The 24,811-nt window shown below is 48.4% G+C and overlaps 10 protein-coding genes and 1 non-coding gene across 11 annotated transcripts; 5 read left to right on the top strand and 6 right to left on the bottom strand.

Moving 5' to 3' along the window:
• Window positions 1-574: 574 nt before the first annotated feature.
• Window positions 575-2,394, top strand: DFJ58DRAFT_718427 (DUF1212-domain-containing protein; the record flags this gene model as incomplete). Its single annotated transcript, XM_041384473.1, has 5 exons — window positions 575-764; window positions 815-1,319; window positions 1,371-1,495; window positions 1,542-2,182; window positions 2,230-2,394. 5 exons carry the CDS (start codon window positions 575-577, stop codon window positions 2,392-2,394), a joined length of 1,626 nt encoding a protein of 541 aa, XP_041238912.1.
• Window positions 2,365-4,729, bottom strand: DFJ58DRAFT_95478 (tRNA synthetases class II core domain (F)-domain-containing protein). The gene is made up of 11 exons (XM_041395642.1): window positions 4,520-4,729; window positions 4,230-4,469; window positions 4,059-4,177; window positions 3,917-4,009; window positions 3,732-3,860; window positions 3,537-3,652; window positions 3,096-3,488; window positions 2,946-3,022; window positions 2,735-2,895; window positions 2,433-2,654; window positions 2,365-2,377 (listed from the first exon to the last, which is right to left on the bottom strand). The coding sequence occupies exons 1-10, from the start codon at window positions 4,679-4,681 to the stop codon at window positions 2,570-2,572; spliced, it is 1,575 nt and encodes a 524-aa protein (XP_041238913.1). The 5' UTR covers window positions 4,682-4,729; the 3' UTR covers window positions 2,365-2,377; window positions 2,433-2,569.
• Window positions 4,730-4,772: 43 nt separating this feature from the next.
• On the top strand, window positions 4,773-6,306 carry DFJ58DRAFT_733033 (Pex12 amino terminal region-domain-containing protein; the record flags this gene model as incomplete). The annotated part of the gene is made up of 5 exons (XM_041386232.1): window positions 4,773-4,970; window positions 5,017-5,161; window positions 5,214-5,433; window positions 5,490-5,607; window positions 5,656-6,306. The coding sequence occupies 5 exons, from the start codon at window positions 4,773-4,775 to the stop codon at window positions 6,304-6,306; spliced, it is 1,332 nt and encodes a 443-aa protein (XP_041238914.1).
• A 126-nt stretch (window positions 6,307-6,432) lies between these two features.
• On the bottom strand, window positions 6,433-6,514 carry DFJ58DRAFT_t131. Its single transcript has one exon. It is a non-coding gene; the product is annotated as a tRNA-His (tRNA).
• A 122-nt stretch (window positions 6,515-6,636) lies between these two features.
• Window positions 6,637-7,795, bottom strand: DFJ58DRAFT_811158 (uncharacterized protein). Its single transcript, XM_041391462.1, has 4 exons — window positions 7,574-7,795; window positions 7,391-7,518; window positions 7,061-7,325; window positions 6,637-7,012 (listed from the first exon to the last, which is right to left on the bottom strand). The coding sequence occupies exons 1-4, from the start codon at window positions 7,759-7,761 to the stop codon at window positions 6,784-6,786; spliced, it is 810 nt and encodes a 269-aa protein (XP_041238915.1). The 5' UTR covers window positions 7,762-7,795; the 3' UTR covers window positions 6,637-6,783.
• Window positions 7,796-7,876: 81 nt separating this feature from the next.
• On the top strand, window positions 7,877-10,178 carry DFJ58DRAFT_95535 (Mur ligase). Its single transcript, XM_041395644.1, has 10 exons — window positions 7,877-8,172; window positions 8,225-8,339; window positions 8,392-8,516; window positions 8,577-8,660; window positions 8,707-8,871; window positions 8,922-8,999; window positions 9,060-9,108; window positions 9,162-9,498; window positions 9,554-9,759; window positions 9,810-10,178. The coding sequence occupies exons 1-10, from the start codon at window positions 7,927-7,929 to the stop codon at window positions 10,061-10,063; spliced, it is 1,659 nt and encodes a 552-aa protein (XP_041238916.1). The 5' UTR covers window positions 7,877-7,926; the 3' UTR covers window positions 10,064-10,178.
• Window positions 10,179-10,628: 450 nt separating this feature from the next.
• Window positions 10,629-12,963, bottom strand: DFJ58DRAFT_667367 (Mechanosensitive ion channel-domain-containing protein; the record flags this gene model as incomplete). The annotated part of the gene is made up of 9 exons (XM_041382616.1): window positions 10,629-10,955; window positions 11,007-11,069; window positions 11,129-11,314; window positions 11,363-11,479; window positions 11,528-11,562; window positions 11,613-11,897; window positions 11,955-12,195; window positions 12,251-12,382; window positions 12,436-12,963. 9 exons carry the CDS (start codon window positions 12,961-12,963, stop codon window positions 10,629-10,631), a joined length of 1,914 nt encoding a protein of 637 aa, XP_041238917.1.
• Window positions 12,964-13,066: 103 nt separating this feature from the next.
• DFJ58DRAFT_708565 (uncharacterized protein) lies at window positions 13,067-14,978 on the bottom strand. The gene is made up of 3 exons (XM_041383790.1): window positions 14,632-14,978; window positions 14,484-14,579; window positions 13,067-14,431 (listed from the first exon to the last, which is right to left on the bottom strand). The coding sequence occupies exons 1-3, from the start codon at window positions 14,873-14,875 to the stop codon at window positions 13,506-13,508; spliced, it is 1,266 nt and encodes a 421-aa protein (XP_041238918.1). The 5' UTR covers window positions 14,876-14,978; the 3' UTR covers window positions 13,067-13,505.
• A 60-nt stretch (window positions 14,979-15,038) lies between these two features.
• On the top strand, window positions 15,039-19,350 carry DFJ58DRAFT_811164 (ARM repeat-containing protein). Its single transcript, XM_041391463.1, has 21 exons — window positions 15,039-15,370; window positions 15,420-15,492; window positions 15,546-15,607; window positions 15,662-15,842; window positions 15,893-16,105; window positions 16,164-16,446; window positions 16,499-16,612; window positions 16,664-16,818; window positions 16,867-16,957; window positions 17,007-17,157; window positions 17,206-17,386; window positions 17,436-17,585; window positions 17,634-17,679; window positions 17,733-17,800; window positions 17,850-17,918; window positions 17,968-18,174; window positions 18,219-18,407; window positions 18,460-18,618; window positions 18,678-18,856; window positions 18,917-19,007; window positions 19,063-19,350. The coding sequence occupies exons 1-21, from the start codon at window positions 15,111-15,113 to the stop codon at window positions 19,228-19,230; spliced, it is 3,090 nt and encodes a 1,029-aa protein (XP_041238919.1). The 5' UTR covers window positions 15,039-15,110; the 3' UTR covers window positions 19,231-19,350.
• Window positions 19,351-19,404: 54 nt separating this feature from the next.
• DFJ58DRAFT_858562 (uncharacterized protein) lies at window positions 19,405-20,738 on the bottom strand. Its single transcript, XM_041393971.1, has 5 exons — window positions 20,339-20,738; window positions 20,150-20,282; window positions 20,012-20,094; window positions 19,861-19,956; window positions 19,405-19,808 (listed from the first exon to the last, which is right to left on the bottom strand). The coding sequence occupies exons 1-5, from the start codon at window positions 20,376-20,378 to the stop codon at window positions 19,414-19,416; spliced, it is 747 nt and encodes a 248-aa protein (XP_041238920.1). The 5' UTR covers window positions 20,379-20,738; the 3' UTR covers window positions 19,405-19,413.
• A 1,706-nt stretch (window positions 20,739-22,444) lies between these two features.
• DFJ58DRAFT_733040 (Vps52-domain-containing protein) lies at window positions 22,445-24,763 on the top strand (the record flags this gene model as incomplete). Its single annotated transcript, XM_041386233.1, has 10 exons — window positions 22,445-22,496; window positions 22,558-22,604; window positions 22,660-22,794; window positions 22,847-23,050; window positions 23,106-23,345; window positions 23,394-23,537; window positions 23,595-24,275; window positions 24,326-24,405; window positions 24,458-24,581; window positions 24,638-24,763. 10 exons carry the CDS (start codon window positions 22,445-22,447, stop codon window positions 24,761-24,763), a joined length of 1,833 nt encoding a protein of 610 aa, XP_041238921.1.
• Between the last annotated feature and the right edge of the window lie 48 nt (window positions 24,764-24,811).

Here is a 24,811-nt window from a genome sequence, read left to right on the forward strand (position 1 = left end):
GACCGGGGGGCCTCGTGCGTCTGTACCGGATTTCACCGACCCCTTCTCAGCTCAGGCCCATCTTCGAGCGTCACGAAGTAGACGACCGACGCTCCAAACTTACGCGTCGGAGGCTCCAGTCGCTCCTAACCAAGGGTTACGTGGTCGTGCTCACAAAGATTCGGAGTCTACGCTATATGAAGACGAGGACTCCAGATACTCAATGTCGTCCTATCAGCATCCCTATGATATCCCTCCACCGCGAAATGCATATATGGGGAACGACGATGAGCGGCATGTCGACTTTCGGACCAGTGAAGGGACTTTGACTGACATCGAGGCACAGACGGTGGACGGCAAGGATAAGTATAAGGAGTATGACGATGTCAGGCTGGATGATGACGAAAAGGACGCAGACGATGACAATGAGGTCGACTATTGCGACGTGGACGACGAGGATGGGAGAAGACGTGGCTTGTTCTCTAACCTCATCGACCTGTACGGAGTCGATGCCGAGGGCGAGAACGTCCCTTTCCAACGTCGTCGTTTTGCTCAGCTTAACGATGAGTACGACGAAGAAATGGGCGGTGAACCCATGCGAAGAGCGAACTCGGATAATTCCCAGAATTCGCAGCTGCTGGACCCAGATGATCCTACAATTACTGGTGTGAGGAAGAAGTGTCTCGACGACTATGACGACGAGAAGCGGGCGGCATTGAAGCAGATGGACTATCGCAGGCGCAGAAAGGAGAAACAGAAGATCAAGATCGAGTTCAATGTTACTTGTAAGTCTTCGTTTCTGTCTGCGCAACTGGAGCTCAGTGCAGGGTTCCAGCCATCATCCATCGCCAAAACTTCCTGCTCAAGCTTGCAAAAGCGCTGATGACGTTCGGTGCACCTTCTCACCGTATCGAATCACAGCTCCTCGCAGCAGCGCGCATCCTCGAAGTCGACGCCGAGTTCATCCATCTACCGAGCGTCATCATCTGTTCCTTCGGCGACAACGACACGATGACTTCGGAGACCCATTTCATCAAGTCCGGTGGAGGTCTTTCGTTGGGCAGCCTGCACAAGGTCCACATCATCTATCGTGCTGTGGTGCACGATGAGATCAGTGCGCGGAAGGCGACGGAACAACTCGACGACCTGTTGTCGGCGAAACCGCTGTACCCGTGGTGGTTCAGGTGCATCTTGAGTTTCTGGTTATCAGTGTTAATCTGTCCGCTGGCGTTTGGAGGCTCGTTCATCGATATGGGGATCGCTGGCTGTGGCGCCTTTGTGTTGTGTTTCCTGCAACTCAGGGTTGCTGCGAAGAGCGCTATGTATGCGAACGTCTTTGAGTAAGATATCTCGATGCTCATATTTTCATCGTGATGCTCATAATTTACTAGGATTACAACGGCAATGCTGGTGTCCTTCACAGCACGAGGACTCAGTAGTATCAGAAGTCAGATATTCTGTTATACAGCTGTCTCGTCGTCTGCAATCATCGGTATTCTTCCTGGTTATTTGATTCGTAAGTGCCTCTTCTAGAGTCGTTCCTCCCGCTGACCTATTTCCAGTGAGTAGTTCCTTGGAGCTGGCCTCTAAAAACATCGTCTGCGGTAGCGTTAAAATGGTATACGCCCTCATCTACACCCTCTTCCTGGGTTTCGGTCTGCAGATTGGGTCAGACCTATACCTCCTCTTCGATCCAACCGCACGGCACCACCTCACCACACTTGCCGCTGAGATCTCCACGAGCGCCACCATCGTCGGCACATTCGCAGCAGACAACTCCACAAGCGGCAATTCATCGCTCTCCTCAGGGTTAGGACCCATCTACGGCACCTTCACCTTCACGAACAACACGAACGTGATGCAGACAGACATCATCGGCGGATGTTACCGCCCTAAACACTTCGGCTGGTACCTCCAGCCCTTCCCCTTCTGGACGCAGTTCCTCATCGTCCCGTTGTTCAGTATCCTATCGTCCCTCGCGAATCTGCAACCGTGGCGGAGCAAACAACTTCCGGTGATGGTGGTCATCTCGTGTGCGAGTTACGCGAGCAACAAAGTCGCTAATCACTATATCTTTAATCGGAGCGATATCGTGAGCGCTATCGGGGCTTTCACTGTGGGATTGCTGGGGAATGTCTATTCGAGGAAGATGGGCGGGACGGCGTTTACGAGTATGGTTACGGGTGTGCTGTTCCTTGTTCCGGTTAGTGCTCTTTCTTTCTGGGTTTGCTGGTGATGAACGCTTTGTAGTCGGGTCTGTCGCAGGCGGGAGGCATCACAGCAGACGGAAGCGGTGTGGATATTGGAAGTGCGATGATAGCCGTCACGATCGGTATCACGGTTGGGCTATTCATGTCCCAAGCGCTCGTGTACATGTTCGGGTCGAGGAAGAATGCTGCTGTATTCTCGTTCTGAGCTTTCTGGTACCTTATGATGCTGTAGATTGTACACACCCTACACTGATATTGTATGCAAAAATTATTATTGTCTCAATCATTTTATTTCGCGTGACACTCGTTAAGCGTGCACTTAAAATTATGGTGATACATCTTCGGTATCTTCTAAATCAGCGTACACCCCCTTGATGCATCTAGAACATGACAGCGGGCGAGTTCTCCACATTCTCGATAGACGTTTTGTGCCCGACAAGCGTTCTGATGTTGTTAACACCATACCTGTATCAAGAACTTCAGCATCACGCCCCATAAGAGAATGCAGGAAGGGGTGGGACGAGGCGAAAAAAAAGACTACTCACCGAATCATAGTTGGTCGTTCGAGCCCAATTCCCCACCCATGCACACGCACATCAGGTGGGAATCCCATGGGTGCAAGCATCTCAGGGCGGAACATGCCACTGTTCCCGATCTCGACCCATTTTTCAAGGAGGGGATGCCAGGCGAAGATCTCAAGAGAAGGCTATCAAGTTTCAATCAGTACCTGAAACGGAGAGGAGGGTCAAAACGCACCTCTGTGTACGGGTTATACGCAGGTTTGAACCTCAGATTCTTCATTCCCATCTTCCGGAAGAAAGTCCGCATGAAACCTGTGCAGATGAAAGGTTATTAGTAAATGTCTATGTAGAGGGAAGATGGATTAAGGAAGGATCCACAACACACCAATCAAATCTGCAAGTGTCAGGTTCCGATCTGCAACAACACCCTCAACTTGGTGGAATTCCGCAAGATGAGTAGCATCCATTGTCTCATTACGGAACACGCGGTCAATGCTGAAGAGTTTTGCTGGTCTGAATCCATCATCGCTCGGATTTGCGGCTCCAGGTTGCGATTTTGCAGAAAGGCCACCGTCGATATCTTCGCCTCGACATTTGGCTGCGAGTTTGTATAGCATGGCAGCGGACGAGGCAGTCGTGTGCGTGCGCAAGAGGAGCTTATGCGACTCCTCGTGCGACCAGGGTGTGCGGTAACCAATGCTGCCGTACCCACCGTGCTCATGCACGCGTGCGACGCGTTCGTAGTAATCGGACGGCGGAGGGAGGGACGTCGACGGATCTATAAATTTTCGATAAATTGACGAAGGCAAGGAAGGCAAGCACATACCTGAGAGATAGAAGGTATCTTGGAGTTCGCGTGCAGGATGCAGCTGGGGAACGAAAAGTGCATCGAAGCACCAGAATCCAGATTCGACGAAAGTTCCCGTGGGCATTTCTTCAAAACTGTAACATCCGTAAGATTCAGCATCAAGTGTGATTCTGCTATTCTACAGCCTCATTATACGATGAAATGATCACGCACCCCATTTCTAAGAAAATACTACGGATCTCCTCGCGGACTTTAAGGATAGGGTGGAGAGCACCGCCGGATGTGGGTATCCCATCTGCGTCAAAGTTATATTTTTTGAAGGTGGACTTTTTCCAAGAGCCGCTGGGGGTTAGACCAGTATAAGCTTTAACACTGCTACATTGGAACACTAAACTCACGAAGTGAGCATATCAACGGTCAAATCAGTCTCCGGTTTTGCAATCGAAGTACTGAAATTGGCGCCTTTATGCACAGTGAACCATTGACCCTTTCTTTGTAACAGTTAGACTCAATAATTTACGTTGGACGAATAAGTGGAACCTTTGTATGATAAGCTTGCGTTTTCGTAATTCAGCGAGTGCTTTTTCACCGGCCGCCAGTGTCCCTGACGACTCTACCTCACGCAGCTCAATCTGTGTCGTATCTGTAATATTAGACACCTACCGGCCTATTAATCGCACAGTCATAGAAATATCAGCACGAAACACGCACGGCCTTGACGAAACCATTCCCCTCTTTCGAGATCCATCCACTCTTAAACGCACGTCCCTGCCCGACTTTTGCAGCCTCGTCTCCCACTGCTTTCTTGAGATCCTGCGCGCCGAGCGGGGCACTACCACGTTCGGGGAGGGCGGCCCAGACACGAGCCTCGTGCGAGCCCTCACGCACGATCTGGACGCCCTCGGGTGTAAGCACATGCGATGAAGCTTCATGTGTTTCATACGTTATCATCTGCAAGTTCATTCAATACGAGATCATGAGAGAAAGGAAAGTAAACTAGCCTCCCGGCTGAGTAACGAATTTAAGGCACCGAGAATGGTGATCTGTGCATCATGACTGGACGCTGGGCTAGATTGGCCAGGGATTTTTAGTGCACGGGTATCTGGTAAAGTCAACTGTGCATCGAGAGTATCCAGTATTAACTGCTGTAGTTGTTCTGCCATCGTCGACGTTCGCGTTATGAAGCTATTAGATCAAATCTATCGAGTCAATTCAATATCATGTAATCACGTGCGACTTTGTATCCCCGCTTCGATGAGCAGTCCATGGCAGCAAGCATGGGACGCTGCCCAGCCCCACCTTCACTCTATACAAGATGTCCTTGCGTCCCCAGCATTTCATAGACCGAACCATCGCATTCTTCGCGTTGGACAACTAGACGCTGAGCTCCTCGATGCCGAACTTGTGCACATACTTACAGAGCCAGTATCGAAGGCCCTTGCGACCGTCAACGTACGTGTTCTACGTGTCAGTATGTTATCTGCTGATGCAGGAACAGGCCTCCATAAAAGCTCGATTTGAGCCTGAGCTAGCACTCCTCGTCCAACTCGTGCTTTATCGCTTCTCTGTTTGGAGTTCTGGTGCAAGCTATGGCGCAATGCTGCAGGGCCTGCGGTATTCCGCCCCAAGTTCTGGCCTGGGCTGTGAGTGAACACATCTCTTGCAAATATTCGACGTCTGAATAATATACCGCAGCCAGGCCTCCACAACGACGACGACTAATTATCCATGGTGCACTCACTATCCTTGTTCCCTACTTCCACAACCGACTCCATGCATATGCGCTCTCGCATGCGTGGCCAGATGCCCCTGCATCTGATACCCGTCGCCGCGCTTGGGCTGCCTTGATGAGTCTCGAGACCGCACATGGTGCATTCAGTCTACTCAACTTCGTTGCATTCTTATGGAACGGAAAGTACGTTCCCGCAGTGCGTGCTATCGTTAGCGAATTTTTGATACGGTTTATCGCAGATACAGGACAATTGTTGATAGATTCCTGATGATGAGGCTTGAACCTTCGCAGGCTCTCCTCAAACGTGATGTTAGTTATGAATTTATGAATCGCCAGATGGTCTGGCACGCATTTACAGTACGTCGTTCCTTTATTTGCTTTCATTTCAGGCTCATTCTGCTATAGGAATTTCTCCTCTTCCTCCTCCCGCTCATCAATCCTCGCTCCGTGGCACGAAGGCTCGCATCAACCTTTTCATCCATTCTCCCTGCTCCCTCCCCTACACAAAAAATACGCGCGCCGAAACGCGGAAAGTATTATTCCCTCCCACCAGACCAGTGCGCAATTTGTGCTGAGAACGCTTCCCTAAATGTGAATTTTGGTGATGCTACTGGCGCACTGGCATCGTACACTCCGGCATTCTCTGCATCATCAAACAGCGATGTTGGTGATAATAATACCGAGGGAGACGGGGAACCTCCATATCCGATAACAACGCCATATCTTGCTTCTTGTGAACATATTTATTGTTATGCTTGTCTTGCTGAGCGCATGCTTCGCGCCGCAGATGATGGCTCATGCGGATGGACGTGTCTGCGATGCGCCGAGGAAGTGAGGAGTGCAGATCGATACAGGCTGGAGAGCGAAAGCGGAAACCTTAGGCGAAGTTCCACGTTGGGTGGGGCTGAAAATGAAAGCGTGGGTGATGGAGATAGAGAGAGAAGTGATGCAGAAAGTAGTCAGGGCGACGAGGGGAGTGAATCCGATTTTAGCAGCGAGTTCGGGAGTGGGACAGGCAGCTTGGGGAGCTATACATTTACAGGGAGTGAGGCTTGAGGCCTCGCTGCAATGTCACATTATAACGGCGTGCTCATTTTGCATGTAAGTAAAGCACCAAGGCGATTGAACATACAGTACATGCGTCTTGGCGCAAAATGGAATGGAAAAAGAATGCCCTTGGTATGTCCCAGGGAGGATTCGAACTTCCGGCTTCGCAGAATTGTGTTTCCACAATGCGATGATTTAACCACTAATCGACAAGGACCGATATGTGAGAAGACAAATTGAATGAATGACCTGATTCAGTCACTCTTGTGTCCTGCGGTGGAAAAACTTCAATAATTATCTTTTCATTGTCTCCATCAATCACTGCACTGAGGAGGACTACTAGGCTTGTTACGGTAGAATATATTATCGTTGTATCTTTTTCTTGGCGTTAAATGGCAATTGGAATAAAAATAATGATAAATTATTGGTATCGATACATTCTCGAGATCAACACACAATGAGGACCAGCCGCGAAAAAATTCCCAGTTACAGCTCCTTCTTGTGCCCGAACATCTTTGCCAAATCCATAGTGTTCCCGGGCTTAATGGCCGTAAACTCCCACTCTCGCAATCTACGACCTGCCTTCACACTCTCGAATACCCACTCGGGCCGCACCACATGTGCAGGAACGCGCTTTGACACGAGGTGTTTATGAGTCTTCGAACCTGAGAGTTGTTGCGACGTGAGAATATGCGTAGCGCCGCTAGGGGAAAGCCTGTGAAAAATTAATGACTCGGAAGATCACAAGAGAGATTGCGCTTACAACGTGACACCACCAGCACCAGAAACTATCCGCTTCATCTCAATGTCGGTTGTTCCCGCAAGGTAGCCACCGATATAGATGCGTACACCACTGAGCACACCCCTTTTCCCTTCTGTTTCGTCTCTTTTCACTGGGTGTAAGTCGCGTGCATTCTCATGCTTCTGGGCTTCTAGCTTCTCAGAGCGCTCGTCAAGGTACTCTCGACCATGCCCGCCACCACGCCTGTCAGAGCGCTGGTGGCCTGATGCGGCCGAAACAATATAGTCTGTAGATAGTTTGAAAAGTTAACAATGAAATGCGAAAGCAAAAGAGGGGAGGATAAAAATGCACCAGAACGTTCATATATATTAGAATGAGTAATTGGGTTTGACTCATCCGCAAGGGTGTTCAGCAGGTGCTTGGTGATTTCCCCAGCAGAGGGTTTGGAGGTACCGTCTTTTTTGAGAGGGGCCAGGAGCCTGTCGGGTGCCACGGTCAGTGAAAATGCAAGAAGACAAATTAGAAGATACGCACTGGCGCAAGCGCGCCTTGTCTTGTGCCACAGCCTCTGGGTAATTTGACTTCGACATTCCATCTGGGAAGTTCTTGTTGGTCTTCGGTTTTGAAGTAGCATATGGAGTAAATCGTGATGAGTTTGTACATTTCTCTGTTTCCTTGAGAGAGGAGCGCGCAGGCTTGATTACAGTTACAAATTTGTCCATCGTAGTTGTAGTTAGTGCATGGGTATGGTTCGTGTCTCAGGAGGTGTTGTTCTATTTTTATCACGCGTCTTCAATAGCCTGGTCATGTGACTCACCCACATTATTCCGGGCCACAGTTGGCCTAGACGCGCTATCTTTTAATCTCTTCATGTCCGGCACCTGCTGATGCCCATTTCTTATCGTTTCAACTTCCTATCTATTGTTGTACATACCAAGAGACTAAAACTCTCTCATTTTCACGGACGCAGGATGTCCACCGCACCCATTCCGACTTACAGGGATGCTATAGATGCACTGAACAGCCTTCAAACTAATGCTGCTATCCTGGAGGCCGTACGTGCTGCGGGAGTGGGGCTCAATCCTAATGCTATATCTGAAATGATCGATTATCTACGCAGGGTGGGCCTTGAGGTATGTCATATGTCAACTCTACTGTCTTGTTTATGACGAAGTACCGTTACAGCCATCCCAGTTAAACAATTTAAATGTCATACATATCACGGGAACCAAAGGGAAGGGCTCTACAAGCGCATTTACAGATTCATTATTGAGGGCAGCTAGGCCAGGCTGGAAAACTGGTATGCCTTACTTTCCCAGCTCTACGAGAGCCTCCCCTGACAAGTAACACAGGCCTGTACACCTCTCCTCACCTGGTCGCTGTCCGTGAGCGTATTCGCATCAACGGCGAGCCACTTTCAGAGGAGGAATTTACTCGTTACTTTTTCGAGGTGTGGAATTTGCTCCAGAATACGAAGGTATTTGGTTTCCGTTTCTTGCACTAATAGTCGTCCGCACTAGACAAAAAACCCTTTCAGTGCGAAGCCGTCACTACCCCCTTCATGCCAAACTACTTTCGCTACCTTACGCTCCTGGCCTTCTACACTTTCAACCAACTCAAGGTGTGCCAAAAATCCTGACCATTTATCTTTCTAACTTCATCGTTAGGTTGATGCGACAATTCTTGAGGTAGGCATTGGTGGACGCTCCGACAGTACAAATATCGTCCCCAAGCCAGTTGTCACAGGCGTTACCGCCCTCGGGTATGACCACACAAGGCTTCTTGGAGAAAAGCTCAGTCAGATTGCAAATCAGAAGGGTGGAATATATAAGGCGCGTTTCTTTGTCAGGTCCACATCATAAGTATTTGACAGATAGAATAGGAAGGGGTTCCGGCCCTGACTGTTGAACAGCCTGAGGAAGGCATACTTGAGCTTGGTGTCTGTGCAGCAGAGCAGAGGGTAATTCGCACTCTCTTACATCTCACGCCTCCTTATAGCTCATACGTGTTTGCACTGCAGGCATCTCAGTTCACAATTATTGACACCCTCCCTTCCACTATCCAGTTAGGCATGTTTATCGGTGTCTTTCCGTTTACCTACACAATTAATCCGTTGTTATAGGTCTTGCCGGTGCTCACCAGAGATCGAACGCGGGTCTCGCGGTACAATTGGTGCACACGTTCCTCAGTATCATGGATCGGTCATACTCCCCCATGTCAGATCCCAACACTAGTGGTGCTACTAGCGCAACATGGAGCGGATCAGAGATAAAACCATTGCGATCCCTCCCTACATCTTTTCTGGACGGCCTCAAAAATGCTCACTGGCCTGGCCGTTGCCAGACAGTACTCGATCCGAAGTTTGAGGCTACGACATGGTTCCTCGATGGAGCACACACACAAGAGAGCCTTGCGTGCTGTTTGGAATGGTTTGTAAGCCCAGCAGTCGGGCTTCCCGTGTACGTTTGTTATCTGCATTAGTTTCAGTGACATCCCGTTTATATTGGATTCTAGTTCCCCCGTTTCTGACGGGCACCCACTCCGAGTACTTATCTTCAATTGCACCAGTGGACGTTCAGGAGATGATTTCCTGACAGCCATCTTGCAAAAGATAGAGGAGCGACTGGCGATGCATGGCAGCCTGGAGAAGAAGGAAGAATTTTTCGCCAAGGTCATTTTCTGTAGTAATGTGACCTATGCCAGCGGCAATTTCAAAGGCGGTAAGTATCGTCACCTATCTCAAATGCAAGCTTATATATACTTCCGGTAGACCTTACCTCCGCGGCAATGTTTACAACTGACAACCTCAATCTCAAGACTCAGAGAGAGATTGAAGCAGCCTGGAACAAGCTTGTCCCAACTTACTCTGGCACAGTGCACGTTCTGCCGTCCATCGAGGACGCCGTGGAAGAAGTGCGTAAAATGCCCAACGCTAGCGTGCTCGTCACGGGTAGCTTGCACCTTGTAGGCGGCGTCATCGAGGTCGCTGGTTTGGCAGACAGAGCCTTGAGCCCAAAAGCATGATAATATTTTTGACTTCATCATTTGCACTGGCCCCCATATAGCTATCAACTTGGCATAGTTCCTTCTCGAGTTTGCTTTTTCAAATCTGTCGATTCCCGGCTTTCAACATGCCGGCTTTTAGGCTGTGCTGATTTGTTTGCTAATCTAACTAACATGCGCATATATGTAGCTACATTACCGCCCTTCAACAGGATTCTAGCTAGATCTCTGAAGTCTATTACAGTCCGCTATGCTACAAAAGATTTGCGGGATGTGGAGTCATAACATAAGGGGCCATAGCACAATGCAACTTCACAAGTCCGTCTTACTTCCATGCAGTAAGATTCTCTTCGCCGCCACGGGTGTTAACCTCCACGCCTACATTGCGGAACGCGCTCGTCGGGCATGGAGAGCTGGGCAGCAGCACAGGCTGTACGGGCTTTGTATACTTGACATCTAGATCCTCCAGAATGTTCTTGAGATGTTTCATGAAAGCAGTTCTCCGCGTCCAGCGCCCTCCCCAGTCCTGCCAGTTCGGGCGATCTGAAGCAGGTAGCAAATCCAGGTATCAGACCCCACAGTCGATCTAGTTACACAGACACTCACGTTCAACAGCCACCGTCAGATGAATCGCGTTCTGGAACTCCATTTTGTCGATGTTCACCGCGGATCCACTCCATTCCCTGTTATTTGCTGTGATATAGGTTTGAATGCGTGCCTTGAGCTGCTCAACGAGCTCGAGGGGTGTGTTGTACGCTATCATTAGTGTCGTGCTCTCCCACATGCTGTTTGACCGCCGCAAATTATGGACAAGCTTCGTGCTTGATAGCAGCGAGTTCGGTGCGATAATTTCTTGGCCGTCAACCCGACGGAAAGTAGTAGAAAATAGACCAAATTCTTTGACAATGAGGTACTAAAGGAATATTTGTTAGTTTGATGCAAGCTGTTCACGTAAGGAACACACCTGGTCGTCAATCATGACCAAATCGCCGACATCGAAGACGTGCGTAGAAAATATGAAGATCATCTGTTTAAGCAGAAGTGAACTTGGGTTGTATGATGGACGAACGAATTGCTCCAACTTACCGACTCAAACAGCGTCTGCGCAGAGTGTCCGAAGATGAACGAAAATCCGAGAATAATTGTCGCAAGAGGAACAAGCGAGGCTAGCGTGTCGTTCCTATTAAAAATGAGGAGACATGCGAAGAGAATACCGAGCAATGCAATGCAGACAAGGACTGCATCCAGCTTTGCAACGGCTGAGTCAACGTCCTATGTGAAGCTGTGAGCAGTATTTCTCGAATGAAGACATGGACTCACTTTCAGACTGGCAGTCAGGGCCTTACGCTCCCGATAAATCCTCTGTACAGCTTCCCTCATTTCTCGCTTGCTGATGTCACCATTGCCGTCTTTATCAAAGATAGCAAAAGCAGCATGCTACTGAAACTGTGAGATGAATGAACCCGTAGAAATGGAGTGACCCACCGCCTCGGCAGTCGAACGGAAATAAGGGTAGAAATCTGTCAAGAAACAATGTTAGGCCATCTTCTTTATCATCAAATTACCATACCTTCGACGACAAGATGAGAGCGTCCAGGGCTAGTGACACTAAGAGCGTGAAAGAGCTTCCTTGCGAGCTTCCGCGCAGAATCCAGGGCATAGAAGTCGCCGCCTCGGTTAAAATTGGAATTCTTAAGCGCCACTTGCCCAATAGCGCCGGTCAGCTGGTCAACAACAACAGTTGCCATATACCCCTTGCGTCGTCTTTTCGTCTCGGCGCGACTAGTATGACGCTTTTTGTGCGACCGATGATGGTGTGCTTCGCGCTCGTGTTTCTCGAGAACAGGTGTAGTAGCTGTACTGGCCTGCCCACTGACTGTTCCATCTGTTCCATCTCGGCGGTGACTCTTACCATGGAATACGGAAAGGTCAAGTGCGGTCCCAAAAGAACTCAAAGTGTTTTTGTGCCCATTCTTGACGTTTGGACTTTTCTTTGCGGGAGCGAGTTGTGCATTTGATAGATAGTCCAGCGCCCTCAGTCCCATCCGATTCTCCGCAAGACGATCTGCGAGTGCATGTTGGTGGAAGTTGATGGCGACAAACCTTAAAAACAATTTTTCAACAAAGAGGATGATACCTGCAGTAAAGAGAGTCTGTTGAACGGAATGACATTTAACCAATGTAATAAAGTATGAGAGGAGCATTTACCTGCATCACACGGTTAATAACAACCCAGTATGCACCAGGAGGTTTGTAGAAGGCCGTAATTGCAGATAGCGCTATCCAGGCCCATGAAATATCGAGTATAAGTTTTAGCCATGCCGAGACAGCAAGTGTCAACTATACCAATAGATTCAGCCAGACTGCTAACGAGAAGTCCGAGCGGTACGTACTTCAATCTGCGTCTTCAGACGCTCGACTTGGCCACCAAGTAAGAAAATAACGTAGATCACAGTGCGTGGAATGGCATCCACAACCAAGTATGTTGCGCAGGAGGCTGCCCAAGTGATCGACAACCAAAGGGACCAAACACGGACTTGCAGCCGAACACTTTCCTTGTCCTTGAACCTCAACTCTACTACCAGCAACGGAATTATGAAGAATGCGGCACCAAGTATGCCAACTAATAGAGCCCTGACTGGCCTTGCGAGCTTCATGAAGCCGAGCCAAAGGGCCCTGCCCCGTCTCGCCTTTGTGCCAGTTTCCGGATTCTCTACTTGACTAGGGACTTCTTCTTCGTCCCAGTCAAATTCATCCGATGAATTTGTTGAGGTCGTATCGGAATCGCTGTCTTCTTCCATACGGGTTTGGTCCAGTGTCTCGGACTGATTGCCCTTTTCATCCCGGGCGCAGTCATACTCTTTGGACTTGGAATCGTCGAGGAGAGTGGTGTCGTCTTCAGGAGAGCGACGTCCAGGCATATTTATTCATGGAACGCAAGCAGCGAGCAGAGAGGAACTAGGTGGCGGGACAATGTCACAAAAAACAGGTTAACGCCTTTTATTAGTCCCCGTCAACATGAGCACTACTCCAACAATAAATTAACATGGTTAAATTGTTAAACCTCGTTACCTCGTTACGTAAGGCTCCACCCGGAGGCGGCAAGGATGCCTGAGTTATTACAAGCAAGATGCAAGGTGATAGTAGAACATTATAGTCAGAATTTCTACGCTACAAAATAGCGTCACGGAAATGAATAAAGGGGCAGGAAAGACACGTTGAGACCATTACGAGCTAGTACTAGCGTCAACTTGAACACAAATTGATCGGCTCCTAAATTAGCTCGGCTCGTTGTCAAGTAAGCGGGAGTGAGTGAATGACGTTCTCTTGATAAGGCTGAAGCTGCTGACGGCATATGGCCTGACTGCGAAGTGTGCTGGTTATTGACGATCATGGATGCTTGTTGGAAGTAAATGCATGAAGTAGTTGGGCATTAGAAGCAGCCTAATCCACCACGCTTATATCAAAGACCAGAAGTTTGAGCATGTCGCGCAACGAGGCCCAAGTTAGATTGCAAATGGGCGAGGGCGCTTTCACCGAAAGCCTGGGTCAGCACTGGTCCCGGCTGTGCACGAGGATACGAGTCTGCTCGACGGGCAAACATGCTAGTTCCAAAAGCTTGAGTGCAGGGAACGTCACTTCTACCTCCCTGGGTCAAATCCGACACCTGAGCGTCTACGACGGAGTCTCCGTGTTGCACAGAAGTATCAAGGACAGCCCGCGCCCTTCCCAGTATACTACCACGAGTTTCAGGCAGAGACTTGACAGTTCCTAGAATTTGAGGGCGTCTGCTTTTCTTCGTCCGGGAGACCTCGTTGACAACCGTTTCCAGGAAAGTGGCCGACGTTTGGCCTTCTTCCAAAGTCTTCTGGTCTGAGGACGATTGAATCTCTTTGTGTATAAGTATCCGGACTGTTTCATCGGAAAGGAACTTCTTTTTTGCACAGTTTTGGATGTGGAACACTTTTTGGCTTGCAGTCTTCGTCGAGGTCCACTTCAGGTTGCAACTAACGCAGCTGATGAGAGATGCAAGTTGTGCATGTGAGAAGTCGTCAGAGAAGCGGCGAATACTGGGGCGCTTCAGTCTGGCTTTCGGAGCAGAGGTTGATTCTGGAAGTTTGTCCGCTGCGACAGAGCTACCCGAGCACGACAAACCTCCGAGGTCGGTGATCTTAGGCTTAGATGAAGGCGCTCGGAAAGCAAAGTGAGACAGTTTCAGGCGGGATTCACCCTCAGAGTCGCTGGACAGCGGCACTTCCAGGGTCGCAATAGGAGGCGGGGTGGGGTATGTAAAAGTGCGGCTCATACCCGACATTTTCTGCGCGCTATAGGGCCCATTCGCTGTATTGGGTGCATTGACACGATTTCTACGTTTATCAGGAGCGATTACTATACCCCTTCAGCAATCAGAGATTTAATAGCTGATCAGTGTAGGCCTCACCAGCAAACGAAGGTCGAGGTATATCAATCGCAAAATGGTTCGCACTTTGAAGTTCCCGGGAAGAAGCCAGCTCCGTCAGTGGACTGCAGCTGGAAGCTGAGGGGACATGAGTACCAAGAGTTTTGAAACACAGTCAAAAGAGGCTCACCACCGATAGGCTTGTTGATCTGGCTCTGACCACCTACAGTAACTGACGGACCGGAAGGATTGAGTTCGGTATCGGTTAACTCGATAATATCTTGCTCTAGATCAGCTCGTGGTGGGTCCATACGCAAACGTTTCTTCTTCCTTGTTTGCTCCCTTATCTGTTGCCTTTTTTCCTCTCTTTCGGGTTCGGAGTCTTCCACGAGCTCGTCATCGTGTAGTAGCCTGCGTTTGAGAGTTTCTGGCATGGTGTGAATTGGATCGCATGTAATGTTTCGTGCAAATCAAGGACGAAGGAAAGCTGTAAACCCAGAAAAGCTTACCACTGTGCAATCTGGCGCTTGAGACGCGTTATTTGAGTCTGTTTGGTTCTTAATTATTTACTTCCTTAAAACGTGATCCAGTGATTCAGACTTCTAGTGGCACCGCGTTCTTCTTGGGGTCGAGTTATCCGATCCTTTGTCGATAGCAACTTGAAGGAACATGGCCAACCCATCCAAGCTTGGGGTCATCACAAAAGTTGTTGACCCTCAAGAGCTGTATCAAGTCATCACTCAAGCGTCGTCTCAAAACCCTGCCGAAGTCCACGCATCAAGTAAACGCGTCGAGGAATTGTTGGACTACTTTGGGACTTTCGATGGTTTACACGAGATCGCCGCCACCCGATCAGTACCGCTGCCTGTGAGGAAGCAAAGCATCATTCAATTCAAAAACAAGGCGTTGAGTCACTGGAGATCACGGAAGTGCGTGCTTCTTTCAATACATGGTCTAGTATTCGCTAACATAAAGCAGACTTTTATCAGACGAACAACGAGTTAGGATCCGGTCACGATGCATGACCTTTTTTGACGAGGAAGATGATACGGCAAGTATTGCCACTCAATGTGGCTTTATTTAATTTATGACTGACTCGATAAGATTGCGGAGTGCAATGAAGTAATTGTTGCGAAAATTGCTCGCCAAGATTACCCCATGAACTGGTTGGTACCTTTGATGTCATCTCACTGAATTTGCAGCGTTAATTTCTCTATTAGGCCTTCGTTGCTAGCCGACACCATGGACGTCATTCGCACAAATCTTGAAGTCCTCTGTGGTTCTCCCAACAGCGAGCCGCGGTCAACTCTTGCCCTTCGCAGGGGTCTCGCGCTTCTTAACAGTGTCTTGAAGGAGTTCAGCGGCGTCAAGCTATTGGCTGGCGTGAAGACGATGGTCAATGTGCGTCGCTCTTCATCTCATCATTACTTCAGACCCTCATTCTTCATTAGATCATCGATCAACTGCATGAAGTGATGTTCGCTTACTACTCCAAACTGTCGTCGATGATTTCCGCACTCGTGCCACTAGCGCTTAGTGATCAGCGCACTGCTGACAATCTCATCGTGGCTCATTTCATCTACAAGTGTCTTGTAAAGATGGCTCTGTGGCTCTGGCCTAGACTCGCCCAGCCTGAAGGCGGGTTTGCGAAACTTGAACCTTGGGTTTGTGTTTTCTATGTGAGAATCTATGAGCGTGACTGATCGGCTATCAACTATACAGTTCTTGCAACTTTTCCAGAGTTCAACCGGACAATTGAAGATACTGTCTGAACTTCGAATCAACCTCGTCCTTGCCTTGAGAGCATCTGGAACATCAGATCGTCTTACGCTTTTGTCCGTTGACAGACTGACCCGTCATGTCCGCGTTTTTGGGAAATTTTTCCGCAGACTACAGCAACTTAAACCCGACAAATTTGTTCAGCTTCCGACAGGTAACCAAATCGTCCTTTACTATTGGGACAGAGTTGTACAAGCCACCAATGGTCCGCCAGAGCTAATACAAGGTTCTGAGTTTAATTCTGCCCTGATGCTGGCTTTGCTCATCATACTACATAGACGCTCCAACGGCGGTTTTCCCGGTGCGTTTTCTCCTTCAGGCCATGGTCCTGTTCAAGGAAAATCTCTCGAGATGGACGCCGTTTCGCAAAGGTGGCCCAAAAACCGAGACTAGTATTGACTGTCTTTGGGAGTTGTGGCCTTGTGCTGATGAGAGTCGCCCAGCTCTTTCGCAAGAGTTTGTCGAGGATGCCGTCCGGCTTCTCGTGACACGTTTCATCCCCTTGAACCTGGCAGATCTCGAGGGTTGGATGTCTGATCCAGAAGAGTGGGTCAATTTAGAAGACAAAGAAAATGATCAATGGGAGTATGAATTGCGAGTGCGTTCCACATGTAGATCCAACTTGCCATGAGACTCATCTTTTTAGCCATGCGGTGAACGCGTCTTGATGACCCTTTCATCGCAATACAAGGTTTATGTCACACCACTACTTGAGACAACATTCAAGCAGATAATTGGTGAATATACAGTTCGTATGTGCTCCTATACTGACGAGCCCATTTCCAGCGCAACCAACGGTTGATTCGGCAAGTGTCATACAGAAAGAAGCTCTGTACTGTGCTATTGGACGTTGTGCGACTCACCTACAAGAAGTAATTCCTTTCAGCCAGTGGTTGCAACATAACCTCATCGCAGAAGCAAGGGAGACGAACCAATAGCGAGTCTATTTTGTCTTTCTACATCACTCACTCATATATTGCTACAGCTATCCAATCATTAAGCGCCGCATAGCATGGCTTATTGGAAAATGGATTAGCGACATGTGTTCACCAGCCAACGATCCCAATGTTTGGGACATCCTCATCCACTTGTTGCGAGACAGAGGTCCTGGCACGGATTCTGTTGTTCGACTGACTGCCGCCACAGCCTTGCGGGAGTGCATCGATGTACGTCTCTTTTTACATATTCACGATTCTATGTTCACATTCTATATAGACTGTCAATTTTGATATCGATGTCTTCGTACCTTACTTGCCTACTGCGGTTATTGAACTTGTGAAGCTTATGGGTGAGGCGGACACAATGGAAGCGAAACAGCGTCTGGCCAAGAGTCTCAAGGTAGTGATCGAACGTGCGGGTTCTCGAGTGAGTTTTCCGTGCAACGCTGCAGCACATTATGCGCATTTTTATTAGATTACACCACACGCACAAATGATTTCAGAAGGCATCCCTCAGTTGTGTAAGTCCCTAACACCACTTCCTTAGTCATGCTGTTTTTTCAACATAGTTTAGGGACTGCTGCGGGCGAGGAGTGGTTATTCAAAATCCAACTCTTGGTCGTCGTGACAAGTCTAGTCTCGGTGAGTTTTGCACATCACAATACCTGGTAGTGATGCTCATGTACTACAGGCGATGAAAGAGCAGTCATCTTTAAACGGTCTTATTGTGCCCCTTGTCCAAGACAGCCTTTCTCCAGGCGTGAGACTTGTCTATGTGCCTGACGCGCTGTATGCTAATGCGAACGAAGGTTGCCATAAACCTCGATGAAGACGCACTTAATCTCTGGCTTGCTGCCGTTCGCAATTCATCATCGTTGGGCTATACTGGTGGACCCGGTCTCATCGACCTGGTCCCTCTGGCAGTCTCTTTGTTGTCAAGCAATCTAGATCTGCTTGGCAAAATAGTGTCTATAGTCGAGTCGTGTTTATTTGTCGACGCTCTCGCCGTCTTGCAGGTACTTTATTTATTACTCACCTAAAGGCGCCGCTAAATGTTTAGAGTTTCGCCCAACCGCTAATGAATGCTTTTGTGAAAGCACTCACAGGTCAGGCCATAATGACTAATCAGAAAGACATACTGGTTTGTCTCCAATTCCTAACTCAGTTGGCGCCTGCTACGCTTTGGGGCCAAGCCATGCATTTTGCTGGTTTGTTTAGTCACATTGTTAACCTCCTGAATCACGACGAGGTGAGTTGTCTGTACTAATTGAATACAATGCACGTGTGCTCACAATTCACAGAGCTCGCCAAGTCTGCTCACCGAATGCATATATTTGCTTGCGAGGATTGCCATAGCGGACAGACAGATGTTCTTGCAGCTTGTATCAGCAACAGCGGAGACTATGGATCTCCCTGAAGCTAAAATCTGGGAAGCAGTGCTGGACCATTGGTGGCGGCAGGTTCGTCTTATGTTGTCATGAAGCGCTGAGCTAGTTCACATGCTTTACTCACATGGCAGTTCGACCACATGTCGGAGCCTCGTCATCGCAAACTAGCTGCTCTGGGCATTGCGTCTCTTGTATCCACCGGTCGTCCTGAAGTGCTTGATCGCTTACCGAACGAGATTTTCAACCTCTGGACAGACGTATTCTTTGAGGTCAAAGAGAGCAAGAGCTTGGCTGAAAATGAAGATGTCAGGTACGTCTGCAATAGTGAATATTATCAATGCATCCTGATGTTCTAACATACCAATTGCAGCCCCTTGACACTTCACTGGGACCTTGATCAGGTGCCGCAGTCATACTATGCAGAATCTGAAACCACTGTCGAGTTTGATCGTCGAAAAACGGTCGGTGATTTCGATATTTTTGTTGTTCCTCACTCAACCTACACGTACCCGGCAGCTCCTGGACAATGATCCTGTTCGCACCACACAGCTCACTAATTATGTGGCTGCAGCGTTACAGGAAGCAGAGCGGACCTGCGGGGGCATTCATATCTTCAACCAGTATATAAGCAAGACGGATCCCACTTTGCTCAAACAACTCCAGAATGAACTTCAGAGCGAGTAAGACGTAGGGTTAAAGGGGGCGTCATATCATATTCTCATCACATTACTAGTTGTACAATTAAAGTAGATGCTTCATGTTTTCGCGTCGCCGTAATTGATATCGTAGTTTTTTTATCCGTGATCACGGTGAATCTAAGTGCATTCGGCAGATATATTTACGCATCTAGTAAGAGTCTGACAAGCTTTATCGTGACCGAAGTGTGATGGCAATTGGCTTCGGTCTTTCCATCGCTGTCGGGACACGAATGTTGATAAGGGGGTGCGGACTCCTTGATACATCGCCGGTAACGTTCTCCAAGGTTGGTCCGAGAGTCCGCAGGTCTGCAAGAGACGAGTTGGGAAGTTTACGGGAGCAAGTACAGCCAGGGAAACAGTGCTCCTTCGATACAGGAGACGTCGGCCTGTTTTGACGGGTAACCAAGGAAAAGGGTCGAGTTAGAGACGAAAAGGCGTATGCGACAATGATATGCAGTGGGAACGGAGACGGACTCGAATCAATGTCGCGGGACCAAACATCCTGATCGTGCAAAACCTGAGTAAAGAAGGCAAGGAGAATGATGGTTGCCGCGTATATGAAAACTATTGTTACACTGAGCGCACGGCCCCCCGCAATCAAAGGACATCGACATACCCAGAGCTGCGTTGAGCCATATAACTGTTGCGAGGCACAGGTAGGCGGCATGTGCAGCAGGCACGTTTGCGATATCGAGGTTGATGGAGAAAAGACCTAGTACTATGTGAAAGAATAAATGCTTGGTCTCGTCCCGTATAAAATGTCCTACATATTTCGAAAGGTAACAGGGCAAACGACCATGTGGCCTCTACTGAAACGAGCTGCGGTTTATGTACCACCTTCGTAAATATTCTGCATGGTTTGGATGAGCTCTGGTGTGTAAAGACTAACAACAGAATGGGCTTACGTCCATATCGAGCCGATGAATGCGGCTGTCGAGATGACGATCACAGCACCGATGTTGTTCGACTTGGAGTATCCGGCTCCCCAGAGAAAGAGGGAGAGTGCAAGGCATACGAGAGAGAGCGTCCCAATCAATCCTAAAAAATAAATGGGTCAAAATTGATGTCCAGTTGTGTCTGGAGTAGAAAGCGACCCATCGAGAACCTTCGGGCAGTCCTAAAGCTTATGGCCATCGCGCCCAAACTATGACTTAAAAGAGGGAAGTGCAGACTGGCACAAACCCAAAATATATAATGACAGACCTGGTATAATGATCGCAGATCATTCGAAACCTGCCTAGTGTACCAAACGTGACTCGGACCGGTTGGAACCTAAACGCAAATGGTTACGATAGACACAATTGCATTTGTCCAATATATGGTACAAGTCTAAACAAGTCCGATGATCTTCATGACTAACCAACTCTGCTCTAAATCTCGATGACCTCGAGCTCAAGCTGATCTGTACCATTCTAAATTCAAAAGATCAGTATGTAAGGCCTTCTTTACAGGGGGATGAACCTACGACTTCTCGAGTCATCTTAAGCAAATAAACTAACTCCGCCCTTACCAACCCATATCTCGTCAGGAACCGAAACTTCTGTCCAACACGACCTCGACGTAAGGCAGGGACATTGTTACGTCCTCCCCCCACTCACTGATTTTGATTGTAGATGGCTACCACTCGTCCTAGACCACTTGACAGTTAATAGATTGAAGTCCAGCATATGTAACCTGTACCCCGGGACATTATCCGCTGCACGACACAAAACTCGATTTCCGCTAACGCCAAGTAAACACGAGCATTTAGAGGGCCCCAATATTTCCATGGTATCGCGGGAACCATTCCTTTAAAGACGTCAAAAACCTGGTGGAAATAATGAAGACGAGGTGCGGATAAAATGTGAGAGTCGATGGTGAGGGTCTAACGTCCACATTGCTTGTTGGGTCTGTATCTGTGGTTGTGAGCTATGTTCAACGTCGTCCATCGGAAGGATGCACTTTATCTTCATCGTTGGTGGTATAGGCAACAAGAAACATGTCGGTAATTGTGGTGCTTGGGACATATCCTCGATTGAGTAGATCATTAAGCTGTAGCTGGCAATCAATAATCTATCATGTCCGAGGAAACAAAGATCGATCGAGTCATCAAGCACTGAGTTGAATGTGACACTGAGGACGCTCTAAACTGAGTGTCAGCTGTCAGGCCATTGGCAACGATTTATGATCAAAGACTCACAATGGACGTTGTTGGATGTTGCCAGTCCCATGTCTGCAACCATCACATGGTCCGGTTGCATGTAAAGCATCAAACCGCAGGGAGTACCAGAGAGCGATACGCCTCCCAAAATCCTTGAGCTTCCCCGGACTGTTTGGTTCAAAGAAGGCCCACGAGTACATCGATGCTGTCTGTGTTTGGAACTAAACACAGCGATTGCGGAGATAAATATCGCTCAATTGTTTGATGTGAGGACTTTGGTAGTATCGGAAAGGTCTTGGCTGAATCTTCATCTCTGTCGTAGAGGCAGAGATGCCCATTGGCGAGGGATAGTCTTCCGTCATAGTATTGGTCTGGTACAGATAATGTTTCCACAGAAGTAATGACAGACTTAAACCATGCACTCCTTCAGGAGTTGCAGGCGCTTGGAGTGTGATTGACACTGATTGACAAGATTCGTATTGAGCACATGGGGCAGTCGCTGACCACCGAGTTTAATGATGTACTGAAGCTCCGATGATATGTACTTCTGGTGAAGTGCCTTATATACCTGCAAGACGATATAAGTTAGTCAGTACATAACAAATCTAGGACAACGGTGACATCAACATCGATGAGTAAAGCGAAATAGCAGCTCACGGATGCACAACGACTGAGAATGTCTCACCAGGGAAAGAAGCTCAGAATGTGCGACCGGCGTTTTTCAGCAAGAGAGGAATTCTACTTCGAAAGTGATTCATTCATCTCTTAGTTGTTGTTGGGTCCACGTACTGATACAGTGTCGCTCCTGTAGGCAGACCAAATTGAAGGAAGATGATCGTTATGCCAGCCAGGCCCTACTAACTTATAAGCAAACGATGTGCCTGGGAAGGTGTACTACTTGTGGCAGTGCAATGAGCGCTTCTAGTACTACTACTTCAAAAGTTGAGTCAAGTACTAGTTAATCGCTCTAAGTTTGAAACAGCTTTCTCCACAGGATGAATGGTAGGTTCCTGCAGACACTCCGTTCCATGACTTATTTGCTTCAGGTGAAGCAAATATCATGACTCGAGACACCAAGTCTGCGTGTGAGGTTGGACAACAGAGTCTGTTCTGTGAGTACTTCAAGTTGTGGCTTATGATGGCCGCTGGAAGCGGATTGATGAGTGAATGCAGACCATGGTCAAGCGAAGGATTTTGTCGACCTACATGAACAAGTCGAGGTACGCATGTTGCCTACTAGAACGCCACTCGCTCTCTAAGTTGTTCACACTTCAGACGAGCGTAAATCTTCTGGATTCTCTGGAATCATTTCTGTCTACATTTCAAAAGGACCTTTCTTCTGTATCCGGTCAGATATCAGAGCTACAGGAAAGGAGCAAAGACATCGACAACAGGCTGAAGAGTCGACGCGTAGGTTCATAACCGAAATGGTCAGCATGGTGATCTAATGCCGTGACTGCAGAGAATAGAGAAACCGCTTTCAAGTCTTCTGTCAGATCTCGCTATACCTCCGTCACTTGCAATTATTATCTTAGACACAGATGTCGGGGAGCCTTGGATAGCGACCATTACTAACTTTGAACGACGGTTGGATCTTCTGAAAGTTCGTTCTCGTGTCAAAGCTGCCAGGGATCTTGGAGACGTTGCAGAGGGGCTTCGAATAGTAGTGCGTGAATTTATTGCTGTCCGTTTGTTTCATGTTTGTCCAATACTTAATCAAGGCAGCTACGAAATTACGAGCTTTCTTTCTCGCATTGCTACAGCCAATACGAACAAGTGTCACGACGAACATGCAAGTTATGCAGACTTCCATCTTTGTGAAGTACAGAGCACTATATGCATTCCTCCAACGGCAGGCGCCGAACGTTGCCGGCGAGTTTCAAAAGGCTTACACTGGTACAGCCCGTACATACTATGAGACTGGGTTTCGTCGCTATGTACGCAGCCTAGGATGGATCAAGGTGTTTATGTTATTTATGTCTGGGTGCAGTCACTAACCGGAGCGTCAGGCAAGGACCCCCGAGAAACCTGAGCCCATTATCTCAGGAAACGGAGACAATGGTGGACCATACCTAGATCAAGATCGTCTTGCATACGCAAAGATAGATGGACCCAGCGTCATTCTCGCCTATATGGCAGATGACAAGACTCACGTGAGTCCCATGCCGTCGCACTTTGATATCATACCTATTTTGAGGCAACCTACGTAGGAAGAACCTATCGAAGCCATTCTCAGATCCCTTTTTCTGGTGTTGATGGATAATGCCACCGCAGAATATGCGTTCATCGCCGTTTTCTTCCGTTCTGAGTCCATTGCGCCCCCTCTTGCGATGGAAACTAACAGCGCCCTATTTTCACCCACTGCCACGCTTTTGTCGCCTGATATTGGCTTTGACGATAGGAGGTCCAATGCTGGTTCTGAAACTGGTACGCACGTCTCAAGACCCTTCGGCGGTAACGGGCACGGAACTCGTGATGTGACAGCACGACCCGGCCTTATGGACAAGGCTGAGCGTGCGCCGTTAGATGCCATTTGGAAACAAATCCTAGATCCCGTTCTAGAATATTGCAAGGTATGGCATTTTATGACCCCTTCGTATTTCCGAGGAACCAATAATACCCAGACTTTCGTGACCACCATTCTTGAACCCATGCCGCAGGCCGTGCCACTACTCACGATGATCCGACTCGCGGAGGCTGTAATTACTGAAGTGCAGAAGAGGGACTGCTCGCCCCTGGAAAACTTTTTGTTTACCATGCGGTTGCAGCTGTGGCCCGCGTTCCAGAAAATTATGTCGGAACATTGTGATTCTTTGAGGAAGCTTGCGGAAGGAGGAACAACTAGCTACTTCAACAGAGCTGTGTCAACGACGGATGTGTCTGTTGCAAATGTAGGTTTCCCTGATGCGGTCATCTGCCAGGCTAACCTTACATAACGCAGATTTGCAACAGATACGTTGTGATGTTTAATTCCTTCATCATTCTGACTGATCAGGAAGAAGAGACCATAATTTTTTCCAAGTGACCACTCAGTTTTCCATTCTCTCCAATCGCGCTCACAGTGCTTGCACAGCCTCCTTCGTCTTCGACAGGAGCTCACGAAATTGATCGCTCGCCACACGGAGAACATCAACGACGACGTTGCTAAAGCTACCAAACAGTCGGCAATGTATGAGGTTCTTTTGCAGGGACTAAATGTAGGTTGTTTCCCAGCCCATTCAAAGTTCTTTTCTGAGGACATTTTCTTGTCCAGAAAGGGACCCATTTGAGCACGCACCCCAAATCTCAGAAGGAGATAGCCTACTGGGCAGAGAAAGAAGAAGAGGCTCGACGCCGAATAGTGTCCATTGCTCAAAGTAGACGAATTGGTAAGAGATAACATCGAATGATCCTAATTGTTTGCCGTGGAAAGTCCATTTTTGCGGGA

This window comes from Suillus subalutaceus (genome assembly GCF_016647625.1).
Source record: "Suillus subalutaceus strain FC151 chromosome Unknown DFJ58scaffold_138, whole genome shotgun sequence".
Taxonomy (NCBI): Eukaryota; Fungi; Basidiomycota; class Agaricomycetes; order Boletales; family Suillaceae; genus Suillus; species Suillus subalutaceus.